General features: G+C 45.8%; 2 protein-coding genes across 2 annotated transcripts in view; one reads left to right on the top strand and one right to left on the bottom strand.

Annotated features, from left to right (window-relative positions):
- Positions 1-5,802, top strand: part of UBAC1 (UBA domain containing 1) — a 105,128-nt gene extending 99,326 nt beyond the window's left edge. Inside the window, exon 11 of the mRNA XM_053473674.1 lies at positions 5,793-5,802. The gene's annotated coding sequence lies outside the window, so the exon portion shown is untranslated. The remainder of the gene's footprint in view (positions 1-5,792) is intronic.
- KCNT1 (potassium sodium-activated channel subfamily T member 1) overlaps positions 1-12,143 on the bottom strand; it is a 58,266-nt gene extending 46,123 nt beyond the window's left edge. The window contains exon 1 of the mRNA XM_053473680.1: positions 12,031-12,143. Within this exon, the coding sequence (XP_053329655.1) occupies positions 12,031-12,125 (95 nt within the window). The 5' untranslated portion in view covers positions 12,126-12,143. The remainder of the gene's footprint in view (positions 1-12,030) is intronic.
- Positions 12,144-12,507: the final 364 nt, after the last annotated feature.

Genomic DNA, 12,507 nt, shown 5'->3' with positions numbered 1-12,507 from the left:
TTGGGAGAAAAATGTACTCATTTTATGTTGTTTTGCACCGGACAACAGAAAACAACCAAGAACACTGTCCGTCGGGGATTAAGTGTAACACGCTCCTCTTTCTATGATTATTTATATATATATTATAAATTATATGTAATGTATAGAGTGTTCTCCACGGTGCAGCTGTGAGATGCTGGACACGAAAGGGTTAATGCAACATACGCAAAGAAGAGCTCGCACACCGCATGCCGTGGGAGCCGAACTGCTTTGCATTTTATGGACATGAGAATAGGAAGTCATGCGCGGCGCCTTTAGGAAGCCGTCAACCAAATGCAAAGTGCCACAAATGCATGAGAAATAAACACGGCATAGGGGGCGATACGTGGTATAGGGGGCTTGCAGGGCATGGGGGGTTATATAGGATAGGGGGTGATACATGGTATAGGGGGTGATCTGATACATGGTATTGGGGGTTATATGGGATAGGGGTAATACATGGTATGGGGGTAATACACATTATAGGGGGGGCTATACATGGTATAGGAGGGGTGATACATGGTATAGGAGGGGGTATCTACCACTTGCATGCATCATCTTCCAAAGCCGCAAATGTAAACATTAACCCTTCAGGGCATAAGGCCGGTCCGAGCAGAGATTTCTCATGATTTGGGGTTTGGCATCATGTGATCCTATAAACACGATGCTTCTTACTCTACTGGTATAACAGGATACGGCACTGTGCATGTACGGCACCCTTCAGTGCCAGTATGCATCATTCCTGTTAACCCATTCAATCCCAGCATCTCTGATTACATAATGGGGAATTGGGGGGAAATCACGCCGGTGCCTCCATCCCGTGCAGCGTATGGACCCATTCATCGCATTGCTACGCGCCCCCGCATGCCTCATGCATCGCTGCGGCTCCCTCAATACCTTTGGCCGGCGTCGCTCGTTAAAGACCCCATTATCCGAGCTGGTAGCAGGGGGCTGACGCCGTTAAGATCTTCCCTGCTAATTGGTGGGACGATTTTGGAGCCGGCGCTGGTGTCTGACGGGGAATTCTTCATCTTGGCTCTGGTCATCCTCCTTCTGCTCCCAACTCACATGGATGAGAATCTTTATGGTGCATGCAGTTCGGTGATGCTGGAAAGTACCACCTTATTTATACTTCTTCCCCGCTCCCCGTCGAGGAATGGAACATTCCTCTCCTCTCCTCTCTAAGCAAGATATTGGGCAGCAGGCAGAGCGCTTTTGGCTGAGATCTCGCGCAGACACCCAGCCTCCCGCTCTCACATCACACTTTCATTCCTAATCACCTGAATACGTCTCATAGAAACCCACAACCTGCCGGCAGATCGGCCCCCGACGGCCCCCGGCTAGTCTGCCCGTTTCTCCTGCTCTAAAGACTCAAACCTTAATCAGTCGCTGGTCTCGTCTTAGATTCAGGAGCCGTATGTCTATCCCATGCATGTTTAATCCCCTCACTGTATTACCCTCTACCACTTCTGCTTTTTCTGCTTAAAATAAAGCTTCCTTCCATTCCATCTGAGCCTCTAGCGTTGTTGTAACAACCCAGACTGACGAGGGTTAATGATCTGCCCTACAGCTTCATATCCTCAGAATCAGAGCAAAGTAACCCTCGAAAGGTTAAATCTCATTGCCCTGTATTCATTTATTACGTTTTTAAGTCCCGCTGGAATTAAGAGGGTTAAAAGTCCTGCTCTACCGTTTTAACCTATTGAGTGCCAGAGAGGATGTGACTCGACTCCCGAAACTCGACTCTTTGTCGGTCAACTGCCAGAAAAAGGTATATGATACACAAAGGGTTAAAGCCTCTTAAAGGAAGCACAAAAATATGTCAGCTTAAATTTAGAGAATTTGGTGGAAAAAAAAAATTACAATCCGAAAAATGTACAAGTAGACAGACTCCATTACCCCCCCCCCCGCCCCGGGTGGATATGACCCCCTTCTGAAATATTAATGCCCCTGAGTGGTAGAAAGCATATGTGGTCACCGTATTTTATCGCTGTAAATGCCTCCCAGATAAGGAAATGGCCGCCTCTCGGGACTCAAGGCTCACAAAAAAAGTGGACGTCCGAATTACCCTCCCGGATCCTGCTTAGACCTGACAGCTCCAGTATACAGCTTCCCGTCCGTCGGGTTCTTACTGGGAACCCTGGAAAGTTCCAAAAACAAATGATGGAGCCCTTTGGAGGGCAACCTGTTTTCTGGCATCACATCACAAAGTCCATTCAAAGGGTGGAAACGAGGCCATTACTCGACGTGAAAAGAAATGATATTCACCTTACGACAGAAAACATGTTTCCGACGTATATTCACTAACTTAACATGTTGGCTCAAGTGGACCCAAATTACAATAATTCTGGGTAGAATCTTTCGATGGATCATGGTGGATCTCCATCAAGTGACACGGTGGGTTCCTTGGTTATGAGGACACTGCCCAACCTGGTCCCCTGACTTGGAGAAACTCATCACCATTGACTCAAGGTTGGACAATGGTGGTCTAGATACTTAGCACAACCAGGTTACAGAGCAGGGTCGTTATAATCCCAAGACGATGGCCAGCATTCCATTAAGGAACTATTCACAGAAACATCACATTCTCAGGTCGCTCTTCATCATCAGTCTAAGACTTGAGTTTACTATCCCAATGGCTTGGGTTGATACTCCATTGTCCTACTTCCACCGGGACATCAAAGAATATATCTGCAAACTTCATTCATCAGAAGTAAATAAAATCTCCTATAAGAAGAGAGTTTCCGCAGATTTCTTCAAGATAACCTAAAAGTGAAGCTTCCCCTATCTGCACTACGTCTTGGACGTCCTAGTAGATGTTGGACGTGAAGTTATCATTAGAAGTTAATCAATCCAACAATCGATGCTTGGTTTATCAAACACTTTGGATTTTGGGACACATATTGAGCCTGAAATTGTAAAAGGAGATAAATAAAAAGACGGGCAGACGCTACTGGTAGAAATTGAGGTGAATTCTTTTTGAGAGAAACTTTTCTTTGTAAGCTTCTCGAATCTGTTGGATGACCATCTTCTAATAAGACATGATCTGTATGTCTCCATAGGACAGAGCACAATAAGTCAAGCAATCTTCATGGAATACTGCACTAGAACTCACCGGTTCTATGGGCCCTAATAATTAGAGAACATTTTACCCTAAGATTCCAGACCCATCGGAGTAGAGATGTCCCAAAGCACCTCGTTCTCTATGCAACCCCAACGGCCAATGCTTTTAAAGCAATCAAAGTGTAATGGCTTTTGTTCTAGCGCGTGTATACAATGTAGCAATCCGCCTTCTCCTTGTGTTTTCCAACGGGGCATATTAAGTCATTTTACTGGAACAGACCCAACGTTACACTCTTTGTTTCCATTACAAAGTCTCCGTGGAACCTCGCTCCTTCTAATCACCAATCTGAGTGCTAGCTTTTGGATGCCATAATTATCATTTGTAACACTTAATGTAAGTGGGGTCTATAGCACTCTACTAATGCAATTCCTGAGCGGTGGCTTGTTAAAGCCGAGCCTCATTCCATCGGTTTAGGTAACTGCCGTGACCACGCAAGTGTCGAAGAAGGGGCTACAAGAGACTTTGACGTCAAAGAGCCCCTCACATCCTCTGAGACCCTCAGAGATAAAAAAAAATATGACTCCACAGAAAATACAGTATTTTGAATTGTTTGGACTACATGCGAAGCCTTCAGCCAACGTGATCATCGATGTATCCTTAGCAGCTTGGTTAGAAGCCACCAGGTTACCCCTTAAGGTCCTGGAGAACTTCTACGAAACCCAAGGAGCTTTAATCTAGTTTTCAGAATAGAATTTCCAGCAAGCGTACTACAGTCTCTCCTCGTGATTCCATAGCTTTCTGGGTCATCTGCTAATTCGTGTAATGACTTGAGACATCTAGTGGGTCACGGTTGACCTGCTAAGTGGCGCGACGCGGACCGATTGTGCACCCAGCCGCCTCCGCCTTTGAGATCTTTGATGAGTCGGTGTTATTTCCCTGCAGAAAGTAACTGGGTGTTAGTGGAGACCACGTCTGCGAGCGGGTTGTAGAAACATTGTTTCACGCACACTCTAAACCTTCCATGATCAGCGATGATCACCAAGAGGCTCCTCCCTGTTTAATGACTTCAGTGATAAGGCTGGGAGGCCAACTCATTTCAAACAGAGAATCAGATGATCAAAAGGCGTTTCAAGATCACAACTAAACAGATCACAAGAGCCTCCTAGCGTGTACAGCTTGTAATCGTTTAGAAGATTGTCATGTAAAATGTATGCCGTTCCTAACGTGTCATCGAGATCTATCTGAGATCCGGAAGGAACACAGCTGGCTTCCATTGTCTTGGAAATAAAATCCTTTGATCAAAACGTATTTTTTTCCAGGTGATATTTTTTTTTTTCCAAATAACATCATCGTTAGGAGAAGGCTGAAGAGCGAAGCGAGGGTTTGTCATGAAGGTCCAAGCCACTGGTGGCCTTCACAGCAGCTGCCCGTTTCCTTTGACCAGGAAGTAGCAGGTACGTCCCGGGCCTTGAAAGGGTTAAAGTATTTATTTGTCGATCGTGATGCTTTCTCGTAAAAACGTTCGTCCGGGACCTCAAACATTGCTTGCCGTGTCAGCATCTCTCTTGTGTTACAGATAACACCATCTCGACTTCAACGTGCGCCATCGCTGCTCGCGCCGTGAAAGGCAGGAGGGTTTATGCAGGAACACCGCAGGGATCTGAGGTCCGAAACATTTCTTAACCGCATAAAAAGGATTTTTTTTAATACAATCAGGCATTTCCAGCTTCAAGTTTCTGTTTTAAGGTTTTTCCATTTTGTTTAACCCCTTAATGACAAAGCCCGTACATGTACGGGCTCAAAATACATTGTTTTCAATGGGTTTGGGGGACCGCCCATTGTCCTTAAGGGGTTAAATAATTCACATTTAGTATCATCACTTGGCCTCTGATGTTTCCAGAAACTATAAATTAAGCACTGTGCGTTCTCTGAGCACATCCTGACACAACAGGAAGTGAAGAGCGCACTGGAAAAAACCTTCCCCTAGTGCGTCGAGAGAAAAAAAAGCAAGCAACTAGAATGATCTGTTTTGTTACCTCGATCTTTCCCCATACATTAATCTCTTCTGTAGATTCCTACAGCTCCCTCCATGGGACAAACAGCAGCTCGGGGGCAGCAAGGGTTAATGCCCCATTAATAATAACTTCCTGGTCCTACAGAGCAGAGCAGATGGGGAATAGACCTGAAGTCCTTACATTTCACAGATTGTTCACTTGTATTAAATAAACCCCCTGCCCTCACCGAGCCGAATGTCATTTGTTGCTGGCGGCTCTAAATCACCGACTTAAATGTGATTTCGGTCAGCAAAAAAAGATGCCATATGATGGCAGAGATAACACAATTTAGAAGATGTGGCCTTTTTCTGTATATAAACTGCAGCAACCTAACCACAAAGAGGGGTAACTAATTAACCCGTCTCCTGCTGGTTTTTTTTATACACATGATTGGGGCTTTTAGGGCTGTAGAACCCTGCGATCCCCTCATACCCAGCAAACATTCTGACCTCCTAGAAAAGAGGGGCATCAGGGGGGGAGAGAGGGGCATCAGGGGAGGAGAGAGGGGCATCAGGGTAGGAGAGAGGGGCATCAGGGGAGGAGAGAGGGGCATCAGGGGAGGAGAGAGGGGCACGAGGGAGGATGGAGGGGTTTTAAATAAGCAAAGAGGGGAATGGGCATTTCGGGCACAAAGAGGGTCTGGCCAAACTAAACAGGGGAACTTGGAAGGTAACAAGAACTCCTGGGCCATCAAACTTGCCAATGCCAATGGTAACCAGTGAGTGACCAGGGTCTCTGTTCTCATGGTGGACACGTGGACACGCCATCACTGAGCTTGTTAGTGGATCTGGTCACGGCGGGTTCAATGGGGTTGAGGTCAGGGCTCTGGGCGGCCGGTCGAGTTCTTCTCACCAAACTCCTCCAAGAGTCACGCTGGAAGAGAAAATGGTTTCCCCAAACTGTTCCCACAAAGTCAGAAGCAGAGCATTGTCCACAATGTCTCTGCATCTCCTCTTCAGCCCTGACCTCCACCCCATCACAGTCCCCGTTGGCGTAATGTTCAGGCGTCCCAATACTTTTGTCTATCAACATTTTCACTTTATGGAAAAAAAAATGACTTGAAATGTAAAAATATTTCTTAAAATAACCCCTGGAGACCTATTTCTATATGAAAGCAGCGGGGTATTCCATCTGTACCGCGCAATACCGCCCCACGCGAGGCAGCCGCTGAGTATACTATTATAAACCTATCAATCTCTGGCACGGCTTCTTGGTACCCGCCGCGCAGGCTTTACTGCCCACAGGACTCCCTGCCCGGGCTACAGAATCGGCTTCAAAACCCGTTCCATGCGGCTTCGCGGGTCGGACGCACCAGCAAGGAACTGGGAGACTTATGAGCTCGTTCTGAGCTATTCGGGGAGGAAAACTGGAAATGGTTACTCTGATAATAAGCTCGAATTATTGATAACTGACTTCATGTAGATACATTTGTAGCAGCAAAATCTCTGAAAGGGTGGATTGGCTTCCCAACCTCCACCACTTCAGGGGCAAATCTAAGGGAAAGGGGGGGCAAGGGGCAAAGAAGTGGTATGCCCCCCCCACACCTCGTCTTCCGTAAGATTTATACAAAGTAACCAAAAAATGAGACTCAGAAACATCGACGAGAGACCATCGAGGAGACTGCGCAACACCCCCCTCTAGTGGAGCCAAAGGGTATTACAGGCAACTGCTACAGGGCTATCGTTTACAAATATAGAAACCGAGAATCTGCCGGCACATCGGCCCCATTCGGCCCCCGTCTAGTCGCCCGTTTCTCCTGCTGTAAAGACTCAAACCTTAATCAGTCGTTGGTCTCGTCTTAGATTCAGGAGCCGTATGTCTATCCCATGCATGTTTAATACCCTCACTGTATTACCCTCTACCACCTCTGCTGGGAGGCTGTTCCGCTTATCTACCACCCACTCCGTAAAGTAAAACCTCCTTACATCTAATATAAATCATTTTATCGTAATATTCATGTACTAACAATGTCACTCGTACAGCGTTACCGCCGCGTGTACACCCACCCAGTGACATCAAAACGGCCATTTATTAAAACAGGATCTGTCAAATCAGCTGCTTCTTGTCATTTTATCTTCAGATGTCGGAGCCACGTGATGTGCGTTGCTCGGTATAATATATTCAGGCTAATATAGCGTTTGTGATGTCATCGGCGAACACTTTGTGCTCCGTGAGCAGCGCGAGTGACAGCTCCACATGTAAGGGAAATTCTGTGAAATCCATAAAAATGATGAGTTTGGGCAGGTGCTGCTACGAGGCACTTAACTCGACGCAGAGGGAAATTATAGATGAGAATGGAACCTCGCTAATTATCTTTCAATGATGTTCTCTTCTGATAACGCTTCATGAACAATGAAATCCAGAAATCGGCCCCCGTCGGCCCCCCCGTCCGTTTCTCCTGCTGTAACGACTCGAACCTTAATCAGTCGTTGGTCTCGTCTTAGATTCAGGAGCTGTATGTCTATCCCGCGCATGTTTAATACCCTCACTGTATTACCCTCTACCACTTCTGCCAGGAGGCTATTCCACTTATCCACCACCCTATCCTATATCTTCTCTCTTTAGCTGTCCGGGGTGCATCTGGCATTGCGCATGGTTCGCTCAGAGGCATAGCGATGCAAACATTGCCTAACACAATGACACGGTTGAAGGGCCCCGCAGCGGCCCCCCGGGGGCCACGTACCTTGCTGACACAGAATGAAATAATTGCTCATAGGGCTCAAAATTTTACAGGCTCTGTGCAATTATTCACCTCTCTTCACTTACACCTGGATACCCCCCGGAGCGTCCTTTCCGCGCATGGCCAGTGCGGGTAGAATTTCACACTTTATTTATATCCCATTTCTTTGCCTAAAATTGGCGGAATTTATATGAATAAAATATTACAAAACCTGTTATTTCCCACGGATTATTGGATGAATATGTTAAGCTTCACTGGGGTTCAGGGTTATAAAGGGGTTAAATGTATGATACCTCTGGTATTGATGGCTGGATTGCTGTTTGATGCTGAGACTGCTGTGTCCTCTCTTTATATATATTTTTTTTTGCACCCTGCCACCTTCCCTTAAAATAATAATGAATTTAATGTTTTTATGGCTCAGATGTTTTACTGCTTTTTGTAAGTAAAAGTGCAGAGGGAGACAAACGTGTGTCCCGGTGTCACCGCTGCACGCGGGAGATCCAGTAACAGCCATGAGAAGTGACAGATGACAACAACCCCCGGAGGCCAGGCGCTCAGCCGCGCATGGATTGAATGCCGTGCTCTTACCTACAACTGCTCTGTTAAAGCAAACCTTCTCTCCTGGGGATACCCTCCCTGTAATCACTGCAGCTGTGCCATTCCCTCTACATGCCGGCTTCTACCACAAAGCAAAACGCCATCTAATGAAAGAAACGCCTTCCTTAAACCTCGGCCCCCCCTGACCTCATTTTACCATGATCAGGGTGGTCATCACTGAGCTGATGCTTTATGGCAATGCTAATGAAGTCCGTTCCTCCATAGATATGCATTAATGAAAGAGTCCGGCTGGGTGATTAAGACTGAGCCATTCTATTGTTAGTATGATAAGGAGTCGGGGTGTTTGTTTAGTAGATCGGGGATCAGATAACAGAGCGAATTGAATCATTAATCGGCCCGCCGGGGGGAAGAAAAGGCAACCGGAATCTGCGGCGTGACAATCGGTATTTTCTGGAGAGATAAATTCTCGTTGTTTTTCCGCCGTTCTTCACAAAGCCGGTGATGAATGGAGATATTTTGGGCAGATAGCGCCTATTACACACCGCGAGCCGAGCTGGAGGAGAGCGCTGAGTCAGCAGAAAATCTGGAGTCTAAAAGATGGAAAATACAGATCGGCCCCCATCGGCCCCCGTCTGCAAGGACCACGACCACCATCTTGACCCGTTAACCCTTAGAGAACTAGAACCCGTGTAGTCGCCCGTTTCTCCTGCTGTAAAGACTCAATCAGAATAACCTGAGGAGCGGGAGTGTATTTTCAGTTTATTTAGTGACATTTTCCATACAATCGTATGCCTGTGACTGCTAAGACTCACGAGTCCAGCACGAGTCCAGCGCGAGTCCAGCGCGAGTCCAGCGCGAGTCCAGCGCGAATCCAGCATGAATCCAGCGTGAGCCCAGCACGAGTCCAGCGTGAGTCCAGCACGAGTCCAGCACGAGTCCAGCGTGAGTCCAGCACGAGTCCAGCGTGAGTCCAGCGCGAATCCAGCGTGAGTCCAGTGTGAGTCCAGCGTGAGTCCAGCGGGAGTCCAGCGGGACCACGACCACATAGGGGATCCGCCTCCTATTGTCTAAGCTGCCCCCGGGTTACCGTAACACAGACTCCCAGCCGTCACTCAGCACGTCCTTTCCATGCCAAATAAATCATCTGGCGATAATAGAAAGCCCATCGAGCACCTGTCTGCGCAGATAACACCCGCAGTCCAAATATTGACCCACCGCTGGTCACCGTATCTCTCCCCGCCCCCACTCACCATTCTGTATTACAAACAATCTCATTATTCCCCTTGAAACGCGTCAGGTCTATAACTGGATTTTTTCCCCTTGTCTTTCTTTTTCTTATTTGATTAAATATAATATTTACTATATATAATATTTCATATTATTCTATCTATCAATATTTATTATATATTACATTTCATTTTATTTTAGGTATATGTCAATATTTATAATATATATTCCATATAATATATATTATTCCATATATTCGTATTTATTATATATGACATTTCATATTATTCTATATATCAAAATGTATTATATAATAATAAATAATAATAATGATACATTAATATATTATTCCATATATTCATATTTATTATATAATAAATAATAATAATAATAATAAATAATAATAATGATACATTAATTTATTATTCTATATATTCTATTTTTGTTAGAATGATATATAATATTTCATATTATTTTAGATATGATTTATTATATATTATATTTCATATTATTCTATATATTATATATTATTTATCAAAATAAATCTGTTTTTTTATAACATCACTTTTTTTTTATAACATTTAGAAAATTAGAAATATAATTTTTACAGATACTGCCGAATTCTTAAAAAAAATTCAAATTAAAATCATAATTTCCCCTTAAAATTTCAACCATAATATTGTATAGAACGTTATCCATGCCTATGATGTCATCGGAAGTTCCATTATTTAGGATTTCCTAGCCTTAAAGTCTTCATTTTTTGGGGGGTCATCCCACTCCCCTCCCCCACAAAAAAACCTCACAATTTCTTAATTCTAATTAATTTTTATTATTCTTTTTATTTCTCAATATTCTTTCGGAATTATCAAATTATTTAATGAAAAATGTATAAAATGCAAAAACAAAACTGAATTGTCATCATAATTGGATAAATCAGCTTAATTGCACTTATTGTTTGTTTAGTGAGCAATTAACCCTTTCTCTGTCCAAGATCTATTGGGGGTTTACGATAGCGAATGAAATGAAAACGATTTAAGCGATTTGCGTAATTACAGGAGATAATTGTCATTTTACCTTTTGGGAAGGAATTAGCGATGATTAGTCTAATAATTACCCTCATAATCTAAGCAACACTTAGCGGCATTTTTTTTCCTGTATAATTGAGCTTTTTTTTTTCTTGAAATATTCATTTTCTGTAATTTCTAAGACTAAGGAGGCAAAAAAATCAAAAGTTTGGCCGTTCTCGGAGGATTTCATTTCTAAATTAATAAAGTTCTAATTTACAACCGCGGATCCGACATCAAAACCCGGATCCCGCCGGAATTCCAAACGGAGCGCGTTTTCATCAAATAAGCACGTTTTACCCCGTTTGATCAAATCACAAAATGGACCAGAGTTTGGAATTTCAAATGAAAAAAAATCAAATACATTAAAATTACAAAAATCGAAATACATCGTCATTGATCCAGGAGCCATATGCCTATCCCATGCATGTTTAATACCCTCACTGTATTACCCTCTACCACCTCTGCTGGGAGGCTGTTCCACTTATCTACCACAATCTCAGCAAACTAAAACTTCTTTACAGCTCTATCTGCAGAGATGTTCTGGGTTTCTTATTAGAAATACAACCTCAATGTTCTAAACCCTGCGCGGCGGGGGGGGCAATCCATACTTTCCAGCCCCGTCCCTGCGAATTGGCCCGCGAGGTCTCGTCCATGCTTTAGACATACCCACAAAAACTGTCGCGAGGTCCACGTCTCGCAAGAGACCGCGCACTCTGACGGTGTATCTGGAGCAGCCGGTTCCTGCCCGGGGCAGACAGGGCTCGGCTTCGGGGCAATTAGCCGGCACCGTTTAATTAGGGCTATTGATCGGGGAATTGATATCGTTGGCGCTCTGATCGCTCCCTCTGGGCTCGGCGGGGGAACGAGCCGCTTTATAGTGCGAGGGCAGAGCTAAAGTCTCAGCAGACTGGGGTATTATAATGGGGTGAACTGGCGCCTACTGGTTAATGGTGTTGCTATTGATTGCTATGTGATGCTGAGACTGTTGTGTCCTCCCTCTTTCTCCCTACATTAGTAGGTCAGGGAAGGTCTCAGGGAGCCTCAGTGTTAAGGTTTACTGGGGTACCGGGTGTTATTAAAGGGGGTAACTGGTGCCTATTAGCCAGTGGTGTTGACCCTTGGATTGCTGTTTGATGAGGAGACTGCTGAGTCCTCCCTTATCTCTCCCTATATCAGTAAGAGGTATGTCAGGTCAGGGAAGGTCACGGGAGTCTCCGTGTTGGGAGCTGTCCGCCCCCCGCGGTGCTGAACCCCCCCCCCGGTCAGCATGGAACGTTCAGCACCTCGGACAGCTCCAGCCTCGTGCAGCCGGCTCCGGTGCCTCCCAGGGCGGCCTCGCTCAGCCGCAGCCCCCGCTCTTACCTGTCGTCGTTCTGGAAGGTCTGATCCCCGAGCAGCAGATCCCGGAATCGGTACCTGGGCGGCAGGGGGGGCACCTCGGTCTCCAGCTCGGTCATTTTCAGCGAGCCGATGTCTAAGAGGACCCCATCGGGAGCGAGCCTGGGAGAAGAAGAAGGAGGAAGGAGGTGGATGCAATGTAACAGCTTCTAACCCTCCCCAAACCGCCTCACCCCTGCTGGGGGGCTACTCACATCAGGGGGGCTACGGACATCGGGGGGGCTACTGGCATCGGGGGGGCTACTGGCATCGGGGGGGGGCTAATGACATCAGGGGGGGACAGCAGCCTCAGCTGGATGCCCCAGGAGCCTCGCGCAGGAGCCCGGGAGAGGGAGACCCCTGCAGGCTGGGATAGAGCATCAGGTACCTGCTACTCACATTCTTAATGCTTTATTGACCAGGAGTGATGGGAGTTGCCCCTTTAACCTCCTCCAGACACCC

The sequence above is a fragment of the Spea bombifrons genome, chromosome 8 (assembly GCF_027358695.1).
Source record: "Spea bombifrons isolate aSpeBom1 chromosome 8, aSpeBom1.2.pri, whole genome shotgun sequence".
In the NCBI taxonomy this organism is placed as follows: domain Eukaryota; kingdom Metazoa; phylum Chordata; class Amphibia; order Anura; family Pelobatidae; genus Spea; species Spea bombifrons.
This window is presented reverse-complemented; position numbering and strand designations above follow the sequence as displayed.